Source organism: Staurois parvus, unplaced genomic scaffold, assembly GCF_062004578.1.
Source record: "Staurois parvus isolate SC_StPar_1 unplaced genomic scaffold, SC_StPar_1.0 ptg000751l, whole genome shotgun sequence".
In the NCBI taxonomy this organism is placed as follows: Eukaryota; Metazoa; Chordata; class Amphibia; order Anura; family Ranidae; genus Staurois; species Staurois parvus.
In genome coordinates this window covers 65,242-86,733 of record NW_028318547.1, presented here as the reverse complement: position 1 = coordinate 86,733, position 21,492 = coordinate 65,242, and the positions used below count along the sequence as shown (strand labels likewise).

The 21,492-nt window shown below is 45.1% G+C and overlaps 1 protein-coding gene across 1 annotated transcript in view; it reads right to left on the bottom strand.

Moving 5' to 3' along the window:
• Positions 1-21,492, bottom strand: part of EXD1 (exonuclease 3'-5' domain containing 1) — a 230,794-nt gene that overhangs the window by 149,504 nt on the left and 59,798 nt on the right. Inside the window, exon 3 of the mRNA XM_089654319.1 lies at positions 303-364. Coding sequence (XP_089510445.1) covers positions 303-364 — 62 coding nt within the window. The remainder of the gene's footprint in view (positions 1-302; positions 365-21,492) is intronic.

Below are 21,492 nucleotides of genomic sequence, written 5' to 3'. Positions count from 1 at the left end.
ATATATTATACTATATATATGCATTTGTGTGTGAGGTAGGGACCTTCCATTGCAAGCTCCATGAGAGCAGGTGAACTGACTCAAAATGTATTACCTTATTAAACTTTATGTTCAACTGGACAGTAAATGGGGAGGGGCCAGTTTTACACCGTGCATGACCTGATCTGCTACAATCCAAGACTAAAATGTCCTATGTTGCCAGTCTTTATTCTACTAATACAATTTTATAATTTTCATAATTTCAGATAATATGAAAACCAAAGAAAACGTGTTACTTAATATCAACTCTGATAAGAACTTACGGCGGGTTGAAACATAGTCTGGAACTGGTCTATCACAGTATAAACCGCCTCTTCATTATCAACTGTAACAACACAATACAATTTGGTCAAAAGATATTAATTTTACGTTTCAGTCTCACCTAGTGAAATTGGGTATTAAAAATGAAGTTTCAGTCACACAAAACTTAAAAGGTATCAGTACTCCAAACAATCAGCTTCTTGTTATTTTAACCTTTAGGATACATCAAATCTTTCGAGTAGTGCTATTCTTAAATCTTTACTTGCTCTTCCAAACATAAAGCAAAAGTATCCACAGAAAACAGCCTAGTATAGCAGTTTAGCCTCATACTGCTGTATTGTGACAATGATTTAAAATTGATTAGAAAGTAAAATTCATAGATTAGTACCACCACCTTGCTTTCCCATCAAGAAAGTCAAATAAATCCATTACAAAATATCAGTTTATAAAGAAGCAAAGACGGTCTCAAAATGCTCACCCATAGCTGTTATAGAAGCCCTTTGCAGTGAATGTTCAATGGCTGGGTAATATGAAGAGTCTGTATGCCCCCACCAGTCAGCAAAAAAAAGAAATAAATACCAGAATTATTTAGTTTTTCCTGACTGGTGTGGATGCACAATTTCTTCATATTACCCAGCCAATGAACATCCGCTGCAGATGGCTTCTATCACAGCAATGGGTCTACTTTTATTAGACAGTTTCTTCATAAATTCTTATATAAATGAACACCTGGTGACTACTCTGCCATCCTTTTCCTTTAGTGTGCCCTGGGTGTTTTGCTTTTGGGTTTCATATGGGCCCCTCAGATTGATTACCTTAGTATATTCTTAACACCCTCTCCTGAAGAAGCATTCAGCAAAACTCACTGAGATACAAGGACTACTCCACAGCCTACCTTTCTAACCACTATGTAATATATACAGTGTGTTTGTTATGTATCTGTACGGCCATTTCCTGAGTGGAGAAATATGACCTATGTTATGCTGTGGGCAGGTCTGTACTTATGGGGTTCTGTTCACAAAGATTAAATACCATTTATGTAATAAAACATAAACATTGGATTTTATTACACTATTTATGTTGTTTCTTTGAGAGATAATTTTCACATCTGTCTCCCAACACAGCAAAAATGGTTTATTGGATATTTTTAAGATGTGCCAATCTCCACTATTTAATTACCTTAAATTAAAATTGTTTACATTTTAAATACTGTACTCCGTCCCTATTCTGCTACTATTTTTAGATGTACAAGATATTAAAAGTCTAGCTTTTTTTTGGCACACAAAATTTTGCAAACCACACCCACCATACCAAAAATATCCCACCCCTAGTTAAACCTCCAATTGTGTTAAATGTGAACCTACTAATGCTTTTGGTTTTAAGGCAAAACAGTATCCTCACAAAATGTTTCCAAATGTTGGAAGCAAAACATACATGCCTTGATTTTGTCTCCCTTTGAACAAAGGCCAGGAAGATGCAAGTATAGGTGTAGGGTTGTACTGTACATAACTTATTACAAATTTATGTGTGAAGTACATATCTGTGTTTGCCCTATCACTGAACTTCTCTCTGGCACATTTATACAATGTAACTTTGTAACCAACAGCTGGAACAGTAGCATCAAGATGGCCAGTCCGACATGTCAAAACCCATAAGGCACTGTCAACCTTTGATCTTTCTGACCTGGAGCCATTTATATTATAGTTCAGCAAAAGAATATTGCAAGAGGATGATGCCTAACAGAAATCCCTAGATGGGATATTTATTTTCTTAATGGGCAGTACTTGGGCATTGGCCTAAAATCTTAATTGAAAGCACTACAGAGAAGGTTCAGAGAAACTTCACAAAAGGACAGACCAACGCAATTAGTGTGATTTGGACCAAGACCCAACATTTATGCCCAAAGTCCTAATCGATGAAGGAAATGCAGACCAAGCTAACCAAAAGCAAATAATTCAGTTCAATTTTTGTGAACTGCACATTAGGTTGTTATATCATTAGCCTCAAAGTTATAGAAGCTAGGACCAACATTGTGCGCATCTATTTTGTAGTGCTTTGCATTCTATTTTTTTTATCAGCTGTAAACTGCAATTTGTAAATATTTTTATTTAATAGAGGTGAGTTAATCTGTTTCCCTGTGAAACTATTGCATAATTTAGTGCAGAGGTAAAGGCAAACAGCTGCATTCATAGCTGAAATGCATAAGAGTGAACTGTAGTATCTTACAAAAAAAGTAATTTTGCGAAGACAATATTTCTAATCTAGAGAGAAAACATAGTCAGGTCCTTACTAGTCTACATTTTTACAGATCCATACATGGATCAAAATTTGGCCAATTAAGCAGGGACCAGACGAATCTCAATCCATGTATGGGCAAGCTGGATGTACAGTGAAGGAAATAAGTATTTGATCCCTTGCTGATTTTGAATGTTTGCCCACTCACAAAAGAAATGATCAGTCTAAAAATTGAATGGTAGGTGTATTGTAACACAGAGACAGAATAGCAACAAAAAATTCAAAAGAAATGCATGTCTAACAAATTATGCACGGATTAGCATGTTCATGAGGGAGATACAGTGCATCCAGAAAGTATTCACAGCGTTTAACTTTTGTCACATTTTGTTATGTTACAGCCTTATTCCAAAATGGATTAAATTAATTTTTTCCTCAACATTCTACAAACAATACCCCATAATGACAACATGGCAGAAGTTAATTTTGAAATCTTTACAATTTGTTAAAAATAAAAAAAAACCCATGTACATAAGTATTCAAAGCCTTTGCTCAATACTTTGTTAAAGCACCTTTAGTGCCAATTACAGCCTCAAGTCGTTTTGAGTATGATGCCACAAGCTTGGCACACTTATTTTTGGGCAATTTCTCCCATTTTTCTTTGCAGTACCTCTCAAGCTCCATCAGGTTGGATGGGGAGCGTCGGTGCACAGTCATTTTCAGATCTCTCCAGAGATGTTCAATCGGGTTAAAGTCAGGGCTCTGGCTGGGCCACTCCAGGACATACACAAAGTTGGCCCATAGCCATTCTTTTGTTATGTGGGCTGTGTGCTTAGGGTCGTTGTCCTGTTGAAAGATGAACCATCGCCCCAGTCTAAGGTCCAGAGCGCTCTGGAATAGGTTTTCATCAAGGATGTCTCTGTAGATTGCTGCACTCATTTTCCCTCAATCCTGACTAGTCTCTCAGTTCCTGCCACTGAAAAACATCCCCACAGCATGATACTGCCACCACCATGCTTCACTGTAAGGATGGTATTGGCCAGTTGGTGAGCAGTGCCTGGTTTCCTCCAGACATGACGCTTGACATTCAGGTCAAAGAGTTCAATCTTTGTTTCATCAAACCAGAGAGTTTTGTTTTTCATGGTCTGAGAGTCCCTCAGGTGTCTTTTGGCAAACTCCAGGCAGGCTGCCATTTGCCTTTTACTGAGGAGTGGCTTCCGTCTGGCCACTCTATCATACAGGCCTGATTGGTGGAGTGCTGCAGAGATGGTTGTTCTTCTGGAAAGTTCTCCTCTCTCCACAGAGAAACGCTGGAGCTCTTTCAGAGTGACCATTGGGTACTTGGTTACCTCCCTGGCTAAGGCCATTCTCCATCGATTGCTCATTTTGGCAGGGTTGCCCACTCTAGGAAGATTCCTGGTGGTTCCAAACGTCTTCTATTTATGGATGATGGAGGCCACCGTGCTCATTGGGACCTTCAATGTTGCAGAAATTTTTCTGTACCCTTCTCCAAATCTGTGTCTTGATACAATGATGCCTTGGAGGTCCACAGACAGTTCCTTGGACTTCATGGCTTGGTTTGTGCTCTGACATGCACTATTAACTGTGAAACCTTATATAGAAAGGTTTATGCCTTTCCTAATCATGTCCAATCAACTGAATTTCGCACAGGTTGACTCCAATCAAGTTGTGGAAACATCTCCAGGGAGATCAGTGGGAACAGGATGCACCAGAGCTCAATTTTGAGTGTCATGGCAAAGGCTCTGAATACTTAAGTACATGTGTTTTTTTTCTTTTTTTTTTTTTCTAATCTCAGCTTGTTACCTGTATGAAAGACACCTGGTAGCCAGAAATCCTGCTGAATGATAAGGGATCAAATACGTATTTCCCTCATGAACATCCAAATCAGTGCATAATTTGTTAGACATGCATTTCTTTTGAATTTGTTGTTGCTATTCTGTCTCTCAGTGTTACAATACACCTACCATTCGATTTTTAGACTGATCATTTCTTTGTGAGTGTGCAAATATTCAAAATCAGCTGGGGATCAAATACTTATTTCCTTCACTGTACACAAGTTGAATTATCTATAGACTTGTGTACAACTAGTCTGTTGTGTTTTTCCCAAACAATCAGTTGCTGTCACGTACCTGATGGGAGACTAAAATGACGAGGTCGGCCTCACTTGTGTCACTAGCCCTGACCCCACTGGAGTTGAAACAGAGGGAGTCTAGGACCCAAGGGAACAAGAGCGCCAGTAGTTGTTGTTTGCAGCTCTTGTAGATGATGACTTTGGAAGACTGATGATCCTCTGATTCAGGCACAGTGGTAACATGCAGAGCTGGTTTTGTAGATCGCCAGGTGTGCACCAGAGCAAGTCAGGAAGCGAGAGGAAGAGACAGGAGCAGTGTCATAGGAATAGCCAGGGTCATCAACAGGTGGACAGCAAGGTACAGAATCAGAAGCACAGCCGAAGTCAGGAGCAAAGCCGAAGTCAGGAACCAGTATCAATCAGGAGAGCAATTAGAGTCAGGTGAGGAACAAGCCGGGTCAGCAACAAGGGAATCACACAGGAACAAGCAGAACACAGGGGAGCTGAAGACCAGTCAGCACTCAGCACAGGCAAAGGCACCTTTTAAATAGTCTGTCTGGCGCCAATCTTCATCGTGCGTGTGCATTTCTGTGCACATGCGCACGTCTATTCACCAGCCGTCTCACGGGAATTCCCTTACAGTTGCAGTGGATACAGTCAGCAGCACTGATCATTGTACTCTACTGGTGTAGAAGGCTCCCTGATGGAAAAATACAAGAATGCTGCAGGAAGAATTCCCACATCAGCACTAAGTGTATTGATGGGGGAATCAGTAAATTTTTTGTTCAACCCACTGGTTGAACGGGGAAAAAAAAATGTATAATGTATGGCCTGCCTTAGTCACTTATTCAAGCAGTAACTAGATATTCCAATGAATAAATAACCTCCTTGACTCGACTCCCACCAAAAAGTCACACTTTCTCCCTAGAAAGTACAATATAATAAATATACCTTTTTGTGATATACCATGTGAATTCCCAAAGAGAAATATGAAAATAAATAAAATAAAGTAAAATAAAACCATAAAGTGTCCAATTCAATTTCAATCTCAAATGTGTCCAATAAAGTCCAAAATCCAAATTTTCAACTTCAATCCAGTAAGAAGGATTATAATCCTAATTATTCCACGAAACCCTCTGTGAGTATTCATATGCATAGTCAATAAAATTGACCTTCTAGGTTAGAAGACTATATTTTACAATCTGAAATTATTAAGAATAGATTTATTTCCAAGGGTTATGACCCAATTAAATTAGAAGGTATTAGATTTAAAATCAGTCAGAATTATTTAGGGGATGGAAAAATTAGGAAAAAATTAAAAACTAAGGAAGATAAAAGAGTAGATTATGCATTCATTTCGCGTTTTAATTGTCAATTTAAAGAAATTGAAAAGGTTTTTATTAGACATTGGCCAATATTAAAGAAAGAATGTCCTAGGTCCAGTTTTACCAGATAAACCGCCGTTTATATATAGGAAAACAAATAATTTAAGAAGTACCCTAGTCAAAGGTGTGATTTCTCCACCGAAGAAAAAAGTTAAGATGTTTGATTTTAAAGGTTTTTATCCCTGTAAAAAATGTAGGATGTGTAGAACCACTGGGATTAGAAATAGGGTGATTTCCTCTTTTAGATCCCATTCGACTGGAGAGCAATTTCCCATAAAACAGTTTATTACATGTAATACACGGTATGTTACGTACATGTTGGAATGTCCGTGGCAATTCCAATACATAGGGAGAATGAAGATAAATCTCTGTGTAAGATTGGAAGAACATGTTAGGAATATTATAAAGGGTAAAAAAGACCACAGTGTCTCTAGACACTTTAAAGAATTCGATAACTCGGATCCAAGTTTGTTAAAATTTTGTGGGATTGACACTGTGGAAGGACATTGGAGGGGGGGAATAGAATTCAGAAATCGTCCCAGAATGAAACATTTTGGATTTTTCGGTTAAATACATTAAAACCAAGGGGACTGAATATAGAGCTTGATCTAAATTGTTTTATTACTGATATTTGAGGTAGACAAAGTGAATTTGTGGACCAATTATGGGAGCTGTGTATTTGTTTTATTTTAATTTATTTTAATTTAATTAATCTAATATAATTGAGTTTTATGATAAGGGTGATTTAGTAGGTGTAGATAGAATTTTGAGGTAGGTGGTGCCTGTGGATTTAGTTCTTATGTATTTAATATAAGTAATTGTAATTATCTTGCATCTAAATTAAAGGGTATCGATGTAAAGTAATACATATATAAATTACATGTATTTTTGATTTATTTAATTTTTGGGCTATGATAATAATGACCAGTAGAGGGGAGTAGAGTACTCTTAATAGTAAGGTCTAATAGTTATTAGGGAATGTTAATGATTTTATGATATGGTATTAATTTATTATTTAAAAATATAATATATGGGGGCTATTGGAATTAATTTATATATATGTTTTATGATATATGTATTTATTTAGATTGAAGGCTTGGGTTTAGAAGAGTATGTTTTAAATGATTATGTATATCTATCATGTGGTAAGGTTTTAGAATATGTAGGTATTTGCATTGTAAATGTAATGTAGTGATAAATTTCCCTTATCGAAAATGGCGGCTGAAGCCTCTGGTCATTGAGAGGCATTAGAATAAAAGGAGCGGCTAAAGAGACGTCCGTATCCCTTCAGATGAAGTCCGGAAGTGACGAAACGCGTTAGGGAATGTGACATCAAGATGCACGCATGCTAACTGGAAGTGTCACCGTGGCCATTTTGTTGGTTGCCAACACATGGTTTTCAGCTAGTGTTTGCAGAGCTGTTACAGAGCCACTGAGAAAGCCATTGAGAGAGCTGGAAGTTCCTTATTTTGATGTAAGTTGTGAATAAATTTGTCCCTATACTTTGAGATCCATCTAAGAGTCTTCTTGCTTTTATGAGGACTTTGGAGGAGTACCCCTGAAGCGAAGGAATGGGAAGAGTCTGATTCCATAGTATTGACTATGCATATGAATACTCACAGAGGGTTTCGTGGAATAATTAGGATTATAATCCTTTTTACTGGATTGAAGTTGAAAATTTGGATTTTGGACTTTATTGGACACATTTGAGATTGAAATTGAATTGGACACTTTATGGTTTTATTTTACTTTATTTTAGTAACTAGATATTGAAGGATTGCTGAAGTCACCGCTGTGTACGCCACACCAGTAAGCTCTCTGCACATTATAGTGAGGCATATGTCAATGCTTATGGTGCTAACAAATTCTCTCAATCTAAATCCTGCTCTGCAGGTAAACCATTATAAAGATAGGCTGAAGTGCTGATAGAAAATGCATTTAATTTTTTTAAATTAAAAACATAACTGGGTGGGCTTTAGAGCCCCTTGCGATTAAATTAAGAAACACCCCTGTTGGGGGAATATCTTGTGGAGATCGAGAGCATAAATGTCCTCTGTTCGCACTTGACCCCCTAATGTTACTTGCATCTCCAACCACTTCCCTGCATAATCTGTATAGGGAACTAACACATTAATGGAGATCTCCAGCCTGAAGGTAAATCGCACAAAATCCCTAGCCCTCAATCTAACTTTAGATGGCAGCACAGTCCACTCTCTCCATTTAAATGGCAATCTGATGCACTCACTTATTTGGGTATATACTGAACCCCTTCCACAGATAACCTATACCAAAAGGAACTACCCTCTCTTGTATAAGAAATTACAAGATGATCTAACCAGGTGGACCGCTAATCCTCCCTCATGGTTCAGCAGACTGTACCCTATAAAGATGAATATCTTACCCAGAATTCTATACTTGTTTCGCATCCTATCGATATCTGAAGATTTTCCAATGAATGTTGTTAAAATTTACTTGGGGGGACAAGAGAACCAGTGTGAACAGACATATGCTTTTTACCCCAACATTGAAGGGTGGTCTAGGAGTTCCAGCTCTGCCCAAATATTTTTATGCTTCACAGTTTGCACAGCTTTCACATTTTCATTCTTGACATGCTAATTCTTTGTGTATGCAATTGAAATACTCCCTTCTCCCATCAACGCCAATTAGCCACCTGATGTGGTTTAGGGCCAGGAAAAGGCCTAGTATACTGTGCCCAATGCAGTCCTTTTACCTTGGCCTATGGGAAAGATTAGCTAATTGATATGGTTTTAAATCCCCTCACGCCCCTCTGCTGGGCAATCCAATGTTCCCTCTTGGTCTCAACCCTCCCACCTTTGCGTGGTGGACTAATAAAGGATTTATCCCTCTGGAAGACCTCTGTGATCATAGAGGAATGATACCAAAACAAGTCTTACAGGAGCAGTCTCAACTTCCCACAAGGGAGCTATTTCGATACTCCCAAGTTACACATCTTTCTTGAACACTCTAAAATGCACCAGGGACCTAACATCCTCTACCCACATGGAGTATAAAGTGTAAGACTTTATATAAACACACTAGTCATTACGAAGATATATACAATACTCCATGAGAACACCACTAAATTATCCTACATGGAAAAATGGGAACAGAATTTAGGCAAAACACTGGAGGCAGCAGAATTGGGGAAATTGTCTCAATAGAATTCTAAATCTTACATTAAAAGGAGAAGTACAGCCAAAGCTCTTTTGGCTGTACTTCTCTCGTGGATCACAGGAGTGCAGTTCGTTCTGCACTCCTGTGACCCATTTCAGCTGAAGCCCGCTGTCAGTTGACGTCACTCAGCTGGTCCAGGCTGGGGAAAGACCCCAACTTTAAAGTCAGGGTCCACTCCAGAGCCTGAGCAGCCGCTCCTTCCCCATCCACAGACCATTGCTCCAGTGAGCATGGGGGGGGGCTGAGGCAGAGCAGACAGTGGTGACCAACGGTCACCGCTCTCTGCTCACAGAGGCAGTGAGAACTCAGTGATCAGCAGTTATGTAATCGCTGAGTTCTCACACTTAGAGCTGGCGGGGGACAGATGCAGCATTGGACCGATGCTGAATACACCTAGGTAAGTATGATTTTTAAAAAATCCCATGCTTCTCTTTTAACTGATTCCCAACCACGCTATAGCTGGAAGATGGCTACAGCGCGGTTGTCCAGTTCTGGAAGGACATATATGGACGTCCTTCCAGAAAACGCCCCCAGCTCTGTCGCTGATTGTCGTGTCCTACGGACACACAGCTGCTCACATGATTGCCGTGTCCTACGGACACACAGCTGATCACGTGATTGCTGTGTCTTACAAACCCAGCTGATCAGGTGATTAGGTAAAAGGCCAATCACAGCTGCCTTTTACCACGTGAACTCTCATGACCCTCCTGAACTGGATGGAGGGACATACATGTAGTAATCAGAGAATACAACGTATATAATCCCCCCCCCCTTGTTGATCCCATAGTTCTTCTCTCTTATGCGAGTCTGTGATGTCTCGGCAGAAGCTCACAGAATGAAATGGGTGGTGTCAGGAATGGACTCGCCAATGGTGGTGGGACTCACCTGCCTTGTGGGCTGCAGTACCAAGGCTGGCCAGCGGGTGCTCTCAGCAGCCAGAATCTCACTCCTGCAATCAGGCCATCACCTGAGGCTGATTGCAGGAGGTGTATTTAAGCAGGACCAGGCTGTCAGGGTCCGCCGCGGCTCCGTCCCCGGCGCATGCGCAATAGAGGCGGCTCACGCCGGGACACACGCACCAGATCCCGGCGGGCCGCGGCTGACACGAGGCCACGCATGCGCAGTAGGAGCCACGGGCGCGCCTTGGGCGGCCAATGACAGCCCGGGGGCGCATCCAATGACAGTGCAGGGCGCGATATTTAAAGATGCCCTGCACTGTCACAAATCGCCGCAAGGTCTGACCTGTTACCTGTGTTCCCTGTGCCCTGTGATTGTGACCCGGATTGTTTGACCTTCTGCCTGCTCCTGCCCTGAGCCAGATTATCTGACTACGCTGCCTTCTCCTGTGATTGACCCGGATTGTCCCTGACTACGCTGCCTTCTCCTGTCCCGACCCCCGGCTTGTTTGACCATTCCGCGGACTGACTCCGGTAACTGACCCTGCGTGTGACCTGACCACTCTCTGCCTGCCGTCTCGGTACCACGCCATTTCCCACGGTGACAACCGCCGGTTTATCCTGCCTGGTCCTGCCGGCCTCCTCACATCTGGCTCTATTCTGTCCTACTCTCATCCCCGGAGGCTCCCTCTACCACTGGTGGTATTGCTCGGAGGTCGTGACCTGGTCCTGCTCCAAGTCCATCCCCACCATCAGGGGCCCTGGTGAAAACGCAGACCGGGACTCCACGCTCCGGGTGATTCCGCCTAGTGGGCTGCCAGAGGTACCACCTGGCGGATCCGTAACAGTACCTTGCGGCCATGACAGAGTCAGGAAGAGGCCCGGCCTCCCTGGAGGATATCTGCCAGCATCTGGCGACCCTAACCCAAGCAGTCCAGACTTTTCATACTCAATGCTCCCACCTTGAGGACCGTATGGAGACGTTAGTCACCCTTACATCCCCGGCACAGAGCCCGAGTCCCACAGCTTCTCCTGGGGAATCACCTGCTACCCCAGCTCCCGGAGCAGGGGCCGCACCCCCTACTCCTGAACCCCACGTTCCCTTACCAGAACGCTTCCGTGGAGACCGAAGCCGCTTCAGGGCCTTCCGGAATGTGTGCATCTTGTTCTTCGACTTGCAGCCCCGCACGTTCACCACCGAGACCGTCAAGGTGGGGTTTATAGTCTCTCTCCTTCAGGATGAGCCCCAGGATTGGGCTCATCGTCTGATGGAGAATCGCGACCCCCATCTTGATTCCGTGACTGAATTCTTTAGAGCCATGGCTATACTATATGACGACCCTCAGCGAGCTGCTTCCGCAGAGACTACCTTGTACTCTCTACGGCAGGGTCGCCGGGCAGCCGAGGAGTACGCGTCTGAATTCAGGCGCTGGATGGGGGACACCCGATGGAACGATGCGGCATTATGTCACCAATTTCGCATCGGGCTGAGTCACTCAAAGAAGAGTTAGCATGGGTAGGCCTACCTGACTCCCTAGAGAAGCTAATCGAGCTGGCCATACAAATTGACCGCAGACTGAGAGAACGCCGGCTTGAACGAAGCAACCAGGGTCAAAGGGCGGCTTGGGTACCATCGAGGGGATTATTCCCGCCCACAGGAAGCACTACCCGGAGCTCGGAACCTGGGGACACCTCCGAACCCATGCAACTGGGACTGGCTCGGTCCACATTATCGGCCGAAGAACGCCAGAGAAGACTATCACAGAACCTCTGTCTGTACTGCGGAGAAGCTGACCACCGGCTGCGCTCCTGTCCTGCAAAAAAGTGTAAGTCCACTTCTAGTTTTTTTCCTTTATCTGCAGAAAGGGGTGATCAGTCAAGTTATCTGGCAATACCTGTGTCTTTACAGCTCCCCGGAAGAACCTTGACGGTGACAGCTATCATAGATTCGGGGGCATGTAGCTGCTTTATCGATCTCACGTTTGCTCACCAGCAAGAAATCCCTCTCCAGACCAAGGAAAGGGGGCTGAACATCTTCCTGGCGGATGGGTCTAGCTTAAAATCGGGAGTGGTGGATCAGGAGACACCCCCTATTTTCACCTCGATGGCTGATCATCACCAGGAATTCCTCCGTCTGGACGCCATCGCGTCTCCCCTTTTCCCGGTCATTCTGGGGCTTCCTTGGCTGTGAGCCCATAATCCCCAGATTGACTGGGAGAAGGGAACCGTTCAGTTTCGGTCCACATATTGTCTGAAATGTTGCCACGTCTCAGGGCCCGTGGCCCCCCAATTACTCCTATGCATGGATGGGGATACAGAACTGTCCCAGGTTATTCCCCCGGCCTACCACGACTTTCTGGATGTGTTTAGTAAGCGAGGGGCAGACACACTTTTCCCACACCGATCTTATGACTGTCCCATAGACCTCCTACCCGGATCTGAAATTTAGTTTGGCCGTATTTTCCCTTTATCGGAGCTTGAGTCAGGAGTTCTGAGGGAATATATAGACGAAAATCTTCGGAAGGGGTTTATTCGCCCTTCCACGTCCCTAGCCGGTGCCGGGCTATTCTTTGTAGAGAAAAAGGACAAGACACTGTGGCCCTGTATAGACTACCGCGACTTGAATAGGATCACGGTGAAAAACCGCTACCCGTTACCCCTGGTTCCTGAGCTCCTCCAGAGGTTAAGGTCCGCTATGGTTTTTACTAAGCTAGATTTACGGGGGGCCTACAATCTAGTTCGTATCAGGGAAGGTGATGAATGGAAGACGGCCTTCCGTACGCGATACGGACACTTTGAGTACCTGGTCATGCCGTTCGGGCTCTGTAACGCTCCGGCCACCTTCCAACATTTTATAAACGACGTGTTTCGTGATTTCCTTGATATCTTCATGGTTGTCTATCTGGACGACATCTTAATCTTCTCGCCCTCACTGGAGGCTCATCGAAATCACGTGATGCGGGTGTTGGAATGTTTGCACCAACACAGGCTATACGCCAAAGCAGACAAATGCTGTTTTGAACAGCATAAGATCACGTTCCTGGGATTGGTTCTCTCCCCCGCGGGGGTCGCGATGGACCCCCAGAAAGTCACGGCAATCCTGGATTGGCCGATACCCACCGATAAGAAGGGCGTGCAACGTTTTATCGGTTTTGCGAACGTTTATCGAAAGTTTATCAAGAACTTCTCCGGTCTGGACTCCCCAATCACGCAACTGACTAAACAGGGGATCCGCTTTAAGTGGTCTACCGAAGCACAAACTGCTTTTGAAGTTCTCAAGAAACTTTTTACCTCTGCTCCGATTCTCAGTCACCCCGATTCTTCTCTCCCATACGTGTTGGAAGTAGACGCCTCAGAAAACGCGGTGGGAGCGGTCCTGTCCCAAAGGAACGGCACCAAGGAGCTACTACATCCTGTAGCGTTCTTCTCCAGGAAATTGACACCTGCCGAGCGAAACTACGACATCGGAGATCGGGAGCTCCTGGCCATAAAGACCGCCCTGGAAGAATGGCGGTACTTGCTGGAAGGAGCTACACACCCCATCCTGATATATACCGATCACAAAAACCTTGAATATTTGAGGACGGCCAGACGACTGAAGCCTTGCCAGGCGAGATGGGCTCTTTTCTTTTCCCGGTTTACCTTCCACATAACTTATCGACCTGGCTCTAAGAACACAAAGCCAGACGCGCTGTCCCGCATGTTTGAGGACCCCCGACGATACACCAAGACCTGACACGATCCTACCATCCGGAAACTTCCTCGTCCTACAGACGGAACTCCGCTCCAAACTTCTTGACGCTTCCGTGGGACTACCAGCACCGCCTGGGATGCCTCTCCTGAACCGTGAAGGGTTATTGTGGAAGGAGGGTCGGATCGTAGTACCCGAAGGAGTCCAAACCATGGTCCTGGGCCACTGCCACGACCATCCGATGGCGGCCCATTTCGGAGTTATGAAGACCCTGGAACTTCTGCAGCGCTCATTCTGGTGGCCAAACATGATCAAGGACTGCGAGCGCTACGTTCAGACTTGTCCTACCTGCCAGAGGAATAAACCCTCCAGAAGCAAGGCCTGGGGATTGTTGCGCCCGTTGCCAATTCCAAAGAGGGCCTGGCAAATGATAGCCATGGACTTCATTGTCGAACTCCCACCATCTCAAGGCCACACTGCCATATTTGTGATTGTCGATCGCTTCTCTAAGATGGCCCATTTCGTACCCCTGGAAAAGACACCATCAGCGCCGGAAACTGCACGAATATTTATCAAGGAAATAGTAAGACTACATGGAGTTCCCGAGGATATAGTATCAGATCGGGGAGCTTAGTTCACTTCAAGGTTTTGGAAGGCCTTGTGCGAAGCATTGGGAATCAAGTTGTCACTCTCGTCCGCTTACCATCCCCAGACCAATGGGCAAACAGAGAGGACTAACCAAGTATTAGAGCAATACCTCAGATGCTACACGTCCTACCTACAGGACGACTGGCTGACGCTGTTACCGTCAGCGGAGTTTGCCTACAACAACTCGAACCACTCCGCTACGGGGCAATCCCCATTCTTCACCAATTACGGTTACCATCCAACATTTCTTCCTGATCTCAAGAGGCCATCACGAAAGCCCAGGAGGACAGCAAGAAGGCATTTGACAGGAGGAGAAGGGGGGAACTGACGCTTCAACCTGGAGATCGGGTTTGGCTGGCTATTGCCAACTTGAAGATGCAATGTCCATCAAGGAAATTGGGACCGAAAATTGTTGGCCTGTTCCAAGTCAAGCGAGTCATCAACGAGGTGGCTTACGAACTCGAGCTGCCGGAGACTTTCAGGATTCACCCAGTGTTTCATGTGTCTCTTCTGAAACCGGCCGCACCGGACCTCTTCCCGGATTGAGAATCCAGACCCCCTGAGGCAGTCACCATAGGTGAACAAGAAGAGTACGAGGTAAAAACGATTCTCAGTTGCCATAGGAGGGGAGGCCAGACGCAGTTTTTGATAAAATGGAAGGGTTATGGTCCTGAGGAGAACTCATGAGAACCCATCCAGAATGTTCACGCTCCCAGGCTCATCCGGGAGTTCTTTCGTAGCCACCCGCGGTGGAGAGATCAGTGGGGCTCCCGGAGTGTCCCCTTGGGGGGGGGTAATGTCAGGGTCCGCCGCGGCTCCATCCCCAGCGCATGCGCAATAGCGGCGGCTCACGCCGGGACACAGGCACCAGATCCCGGCGGGCCGCGGCTGACAGGAGGCCGCGCATGCGCAGTAGGAACCGCGGGCGCGCCTCGGGCGGCCAATGACAGCCTGGGGGCGCATCCTGGGCGGCCAATGACAGTGCAGGGCGCGATATTTAAAGATGCCCTGCACTGTCACAAATCGCTGCAAGGTCTGACCTGTTACCTGTGTTCCCTGTGATTGTGACCCGGATTGTTTGACCTTCTGCCTGCGCCTGCCCTGGATTATCTGACTACGCTGCCTTCTCCTGTGATTGACCCGGATTGTCCCTGACTATGCTGCCTTCTCCTGTCCCGACCCCCGGCTTGTTTGACCATTCCGCGGACTGACTCCGGTAACTGACCCTGCGTGTGACCTGACCACTCTCTGCCTGCCGTCTCAGTACCACGCCATTTCCCACGGTGACAACCGCCGGTTTATCCTGCCTGGTCCTGCCGGCCTCCTCACATCTGGCTCTATTCTGTCCTACTCTCATCCCCGGAGGCTCCCTCTGCCACTGGTGGTATTGCTCGGAGGTCGTGACCTGGTCCTGGTTCTGCTCCAAGTCCATCCCCACCATCAGGGGCCCTGGTGAAAACGCAGACCGGGACTCCACGCTCTGGGTGATTCCGCCTAGTGGGCTGCCAGAGGTACCACCTGGCGGATCCGTAACACAGGTCTGTGATCAGTGCCTAGTTGTATGTTTCTCATGAACCCCTGTACCTGCATCCTGTCTGCTTCCTGCCTGATCCTGACTCTAAACGAACTCCGCCTGTCCTGACCTCGGCTATTCCTGATCACTCTTCCGCTCGCTCCTGGTACCGTTTGCCTTGCCCGTTAGCTACCGACCCGGCCCGCCTGACTACGTTGTGCTCTATATATATATATATATATATATCAGTTTAGGTTTGGGTTTGTTTCACCTTGTTGTATGTATTTGTGTTAGCTTTGGGTTTGGTTTGTTGCACTGTGTTTATGTTTGTGTTGTCCTTAATAAATTATCTTGTTTACACGCTATACCTGAAGTCTGTGTTTCCCTGTGTCGGTCCGCGCACCTCTGGTCATTCCCAGAGCCCTGACAGTGGTAGTCAACTGAACAGTATAAACCAAATCATCACTGAATCATTATGACATTCCATTATTGGAGACCCAGTTATAGTTATATTGAAAATGTATGAATCTTTTGATTGGTCACCGTCATGTTACCTGACCAAGCAACATAAGGTTTACTACTTTTTTTTATCTCTGTTTATTGAATCTTGCCTGTAACAAGATCTATATGTCAGGATTGCCCAGGAAATGGATACTGTGACTACTATGACTTATTCATTCTTAATAATTATAGGGGGCGTGTCCAAGATGGCGACCGGACCGGCTGCTTAATCCGGAGCTCCGGCCGAGTTGCACACAATCCGCTGCCATCCGGGGAGCAGCGGCCACGAGAAGAGGTGTGGAGGTCCCGCTGAGCCCGCAGAGACAAGGCGGAGGAGTGCGGAGTCTATTTGGCCCCCCTCCGTGGCAACAGAGATTCATGGCCTGGTGTGGCCTATTGAAGCCGCGTAGTGCGGTCCATGGTGGAGGGAGGTGAGCGCTGGCATCACACCTCCCTCACCCGGTCCACCGAGCACCCTCATAGCCTATTGGGCCTCCCCCACCCGGACCCAGAGACAAGGCCTACTATAAAGGCCCTGAGGCCCACGTACAAGCCTGAGTTCTCCATTAGGCCTGCAGCCACATTGCATCCCAGGACAGACGCCTGGGGGACGGAGTGGTGCTCCTTGCAACCCCCCCTCCTCCTCCTCCCTTGAAGAGACTGGTGGATATCTAATAAAAGGAGTCTGCACATACTTACTGCCTGCACCTGTTTGCATAAATTCTGCAGGGTGCCCAAACTTTTGCAGATGCCATTTTTTTGTTTTCTGTTATTTTGAAAATGTAAATGATGGAAATAAAATCTAACTTTTGTTGACATATTATAAGAATGTCTAATCTGTAATTTGATGCCTTTTGGAGATTTTTCCATCTTTCCTTGGCTTCTTTATGCACATTAATACACATTTTTAGCTGGGGTGCCCAAACTTTCGATCCCCACTGTATAATAGAGCAGAAATCAAACTCTTTCAGGACCTCTCTCATCTTACTTTGCAATGCAAAAAGGACTTACTCCCTCTGTTGGAGCTACTCCGCTCCAGGGGTATTACTTACCGCTGGAGATTTCCATTTCGTCTCTTAGCAACACACATGGGACGTTCAGCCCTTCTGAAACTCCCGGACGATATTGCACTGTTTTGTGAAGCTCTTGATATTCCTTTTATAGAAATACCCAATTGGTCAAGCGAACTCCACCTCCCTTCTCCGACAGAGGAAGACCCAATGGAGGCTCAATCTGCTGGACATCCTGGAGGAGCCAGAAGACGCAGACCATCTCATCCTCTCCTGTCCGGCGAAGACTCATCACTGAGGACAGTCTTCCAACCTCAACAGTCCATCGCAAGGCACGTCATGATTGACACTGCCCTGTACCCCCACCTGCCTATACCTGTGCATTGCCATCCCCCCATTTTATGGCTACTCTTACACCTAAGCGAATATGTCTCAAGGCTTCTTTCTAAACCCGGGTCCCGCTGCACCTTTAATGGAGCACCTACCCGCCTCGGGGCAAGATGTTTGGGTATGTGTATTAGAATGTCTTACCTCACACGCACATTATGTGTCTGCTATATTTGTTCACCACTTTTGAATATAGACACTGAGATCACACTAATTCTTGTTTCTGCCCGGCTGTATGGTAAGGATAATCCTAGAGCTTTGGCCCATAGCCTTACCAACTTTAAAGCTCACTTATCTAGTTCATGATGGCCTAATACATTATCCTGATAGCTTCAAATGGGACTAGAGTCTTTATTGGCTTGGGATCCAGTGACACAGGCTGCTCATTTTCCTTGACGTTGGCCTGAGTCGCTGAATCTCGGAACATTTTGTTATTGGTACCCTTGTAAAGGGGAATCTCCTATGACTATGGTCTTGTGTTTGCAACAGGGCGGTTTAGTGAGGCCCTCCTGAATGGCTCATCAGGAACATATTGTATAGCCCATGAGCTACTTCAGAATGAGCTGTATATCTCCTCTTGCTTGTTTCTACTATGGCTCGTTGGAGCTGTTATTAGGTGACCATGTAGTACTTTGATTCCTATCTTACACATATTGTCTCCTCACAAGCTTTTTGATTACCTATGAGCTCATAGAGACCCTTATCTGACCCCATTGCTAACCTCAGCAGCCGTGAGCATACCCTGATTTAGGCATCAAAGCTTGAGACAATATATTCAATGCACTACTACCCTTTTTCCCACTTATTTCCTGCCTGATTTCATGCAAGGTTAATATTTTCTGTCTGAACTGACATAGTAGAAAGAGTTATATTTGCAATGTTCCTTTCTGATCGCACTACATGACTTATGAACAACTACAGAGTATAACTCACCATTAATGCTTACTGCTTACCTCGTGCTATTAATGTATGATTGCCTTATGTCTATGCCACATTCTATTACATAGCACCACCGCAATGCCTTCCCGGGATGGCTCCACGTCCCACTAGATACATTAGAACCATCCTTCAAAACATAACACCCCCATATTTATATGCACAAGATGATCCACAATATTACAGCTAACACACCCTTTCCTTTATAATCTCCTATGTTCTCCCCCTGGCTCTGATTTGACTACCTCTCCTTAGAATTTCTTACCATTTACCTGCCTCTGTGTATGATCGCCACCTTGTACCGGACCTTATTTTATACACTCTCTCTGCTCACACGCAACCTGGTAGATACCTGACGATCCTTCTGGAGAAGTGCAACACAGGACTGTGTAGCTGGACTACTTGGTCACCGGATTTCGCTTCCCTAGAGTAGTGTTAGGAATTTATATCGCCCTAACACTCCTCACCTTTAATATATCCTGGCTTCCTGACTCTGCTTCTCTTTTCTATCCCCACTCTTATTTCTACTTTTTCCTTTACCCCCACCTCCTTCCCCACCCCCTCCTTTTTTTTCTCCCCCATTTGCTGATTTAGAATTTTAAAGCATTATAGTTTCCCCAGTACACAACAATGTCTACCAATCACGCACCTCTACGAGCCCGCCGCACACTTTCTGTGGCATCTCTGAACGCGAGAGGCCTAAATATACCTGAGAAACGCTCGCAACTCCTGACTTACATGAAACACCTACGAGCAGATGTGCTCTTCATTCAAGAAACTCACTTTCGTGCGGATCATATTCCTAAACTCTCCGGTGTAAATTACCCAACTGTGTACCATTCAGTCAACACAGAGGTAAAAGCAAAAGGTGTATCCATTTTAATCGCCAAAACGCTCCCGCTTATGATCTCTGAATCTCCCGAGGATCCAGAGGGAAGGTTCCTCTTCCTTAAAGGCACTCTATACGACAAACCGATCACTTTAGCCAACATATACAGTCCCAACACAGCAGAAGTAGACTTTTTTCGTAAAATCTCCAGAACTCTTGCCACTTTCCAATCGGGTATCTTGATTCTCGGAGGCGACTTCAACGCAGCTTTGAATCCCCTAGAAGACACCTCGACAGGCTTCTCATCGAAAACCCTTACAAGCACTTAAACAGATTAAAGCTGAATTAAATGACCTTCTCCTTCATGATACATGGCATACCCTACACCCCTCCGATAAAGATTACACCTTTTTCTCAGCGCCTCACAAACGTGACTCCAGAATCGACTATCTTTCTTTCACAAAAAGACTTACACACACTGAAGTCAGCCTCTATTGAACCAATGATTCTCTCTGATCACCACCCAATCATGATGACCCTTCAACTTCCCAATGTCCCGTACACATCCAAAACATGGAGATTAGACCCCTTTCTCCTTACTGACTCAGCCGTTACCCATCAAATACATGAAGCTCTGACCAATTACTTTAAAGAAAACACGTCCCCGGAAACATCTCCTCGCATCCAATGGGAAGCACACAAATGTGTGATACATGGACTCCTGCTTTCTATCTCAGTCTCTTGTAAACGTGTAACCCAGGCTTCTTTTAATTCTTTACTTCAAAGAGTCCATGAACTGGAAGGTGCATATAAGCGCTCGAAAGCTTGACCAGGCACGCAAGCAACTTCAAGACATAGTGGAAAAGAAAACTAGACGCAATTTTATCTTAACTCAAACTCTTACGAACATGGCAATAAAAGCGGCAGGTTTCTGGCATGGGCCTTGCAATCTAAAAAAGCATCTCGTACCATTCATCAACTTAACTTGAAACAAGGTCACCTACTCAAAACATCTGGGGATATCGCAGCCGAATTTGAACACTATTATACCGTGCTTTATAACCTCCCGTTATCAACTAAACCGACAGGGGATGCTAGATCACGCAAGGTCATCATCCAGACTTTTCTGGCCCAATATCTCCCTAGAGCCATTTCTAAATCACAAGCAAAAGAATTAGATGGGGCTCTGACTTTGACGGAACTACAACAGGCCATTGCACAACTAAAACCAGGTAAAAGCCCGGGCCCAGATGGTCTTATAACCACATATTACAAATCCTTCATAGATGTACTAGCACACCCATTTCTAAAGGCCTTCAATTCGCTAGATACACCAGGTCAATCCATGCGCCATCTCTTTGAAGCCCATATTACATTAATACCGAAAGAAAATAAAGACCAGACATCGCCGGCGAATTACCGTCCGATTTCCCTACTGAACATTGATTTAAAGATTTTTTCCAAGATACTGGCCAATCGCTTACTGTGTATCATAGACACTACTATCTCCACTGATCAAGTGGGATTCGTTCCCGGCAAAGAGGCTAGAGACAACACGACCAAGGCAATAACCATACACCATTGGTTAACACAAAAGAAGCAATCTGTCTTCTTCCTCTCTCTAGACGCTGAGAAGGCCTTTGATAGACTGGCATGGGACTATATGGAGGCTGTTCTATCGGGCCTCGGGCTTCCTCCTCGCTTTTTGAACTTCATCATGTCCCTATACACGACACCAGCGGCTAAAGTGAGAGTAAATGGTCTCCTTTCAGAAGTCTTCTCAATAAGCAATGGGACCAGACAAGGCTGCCCATTATCCCCCCTTCTATTTATCATCACACTTGAACCGTTCTTGAACTGTATTAAACAGAATGACA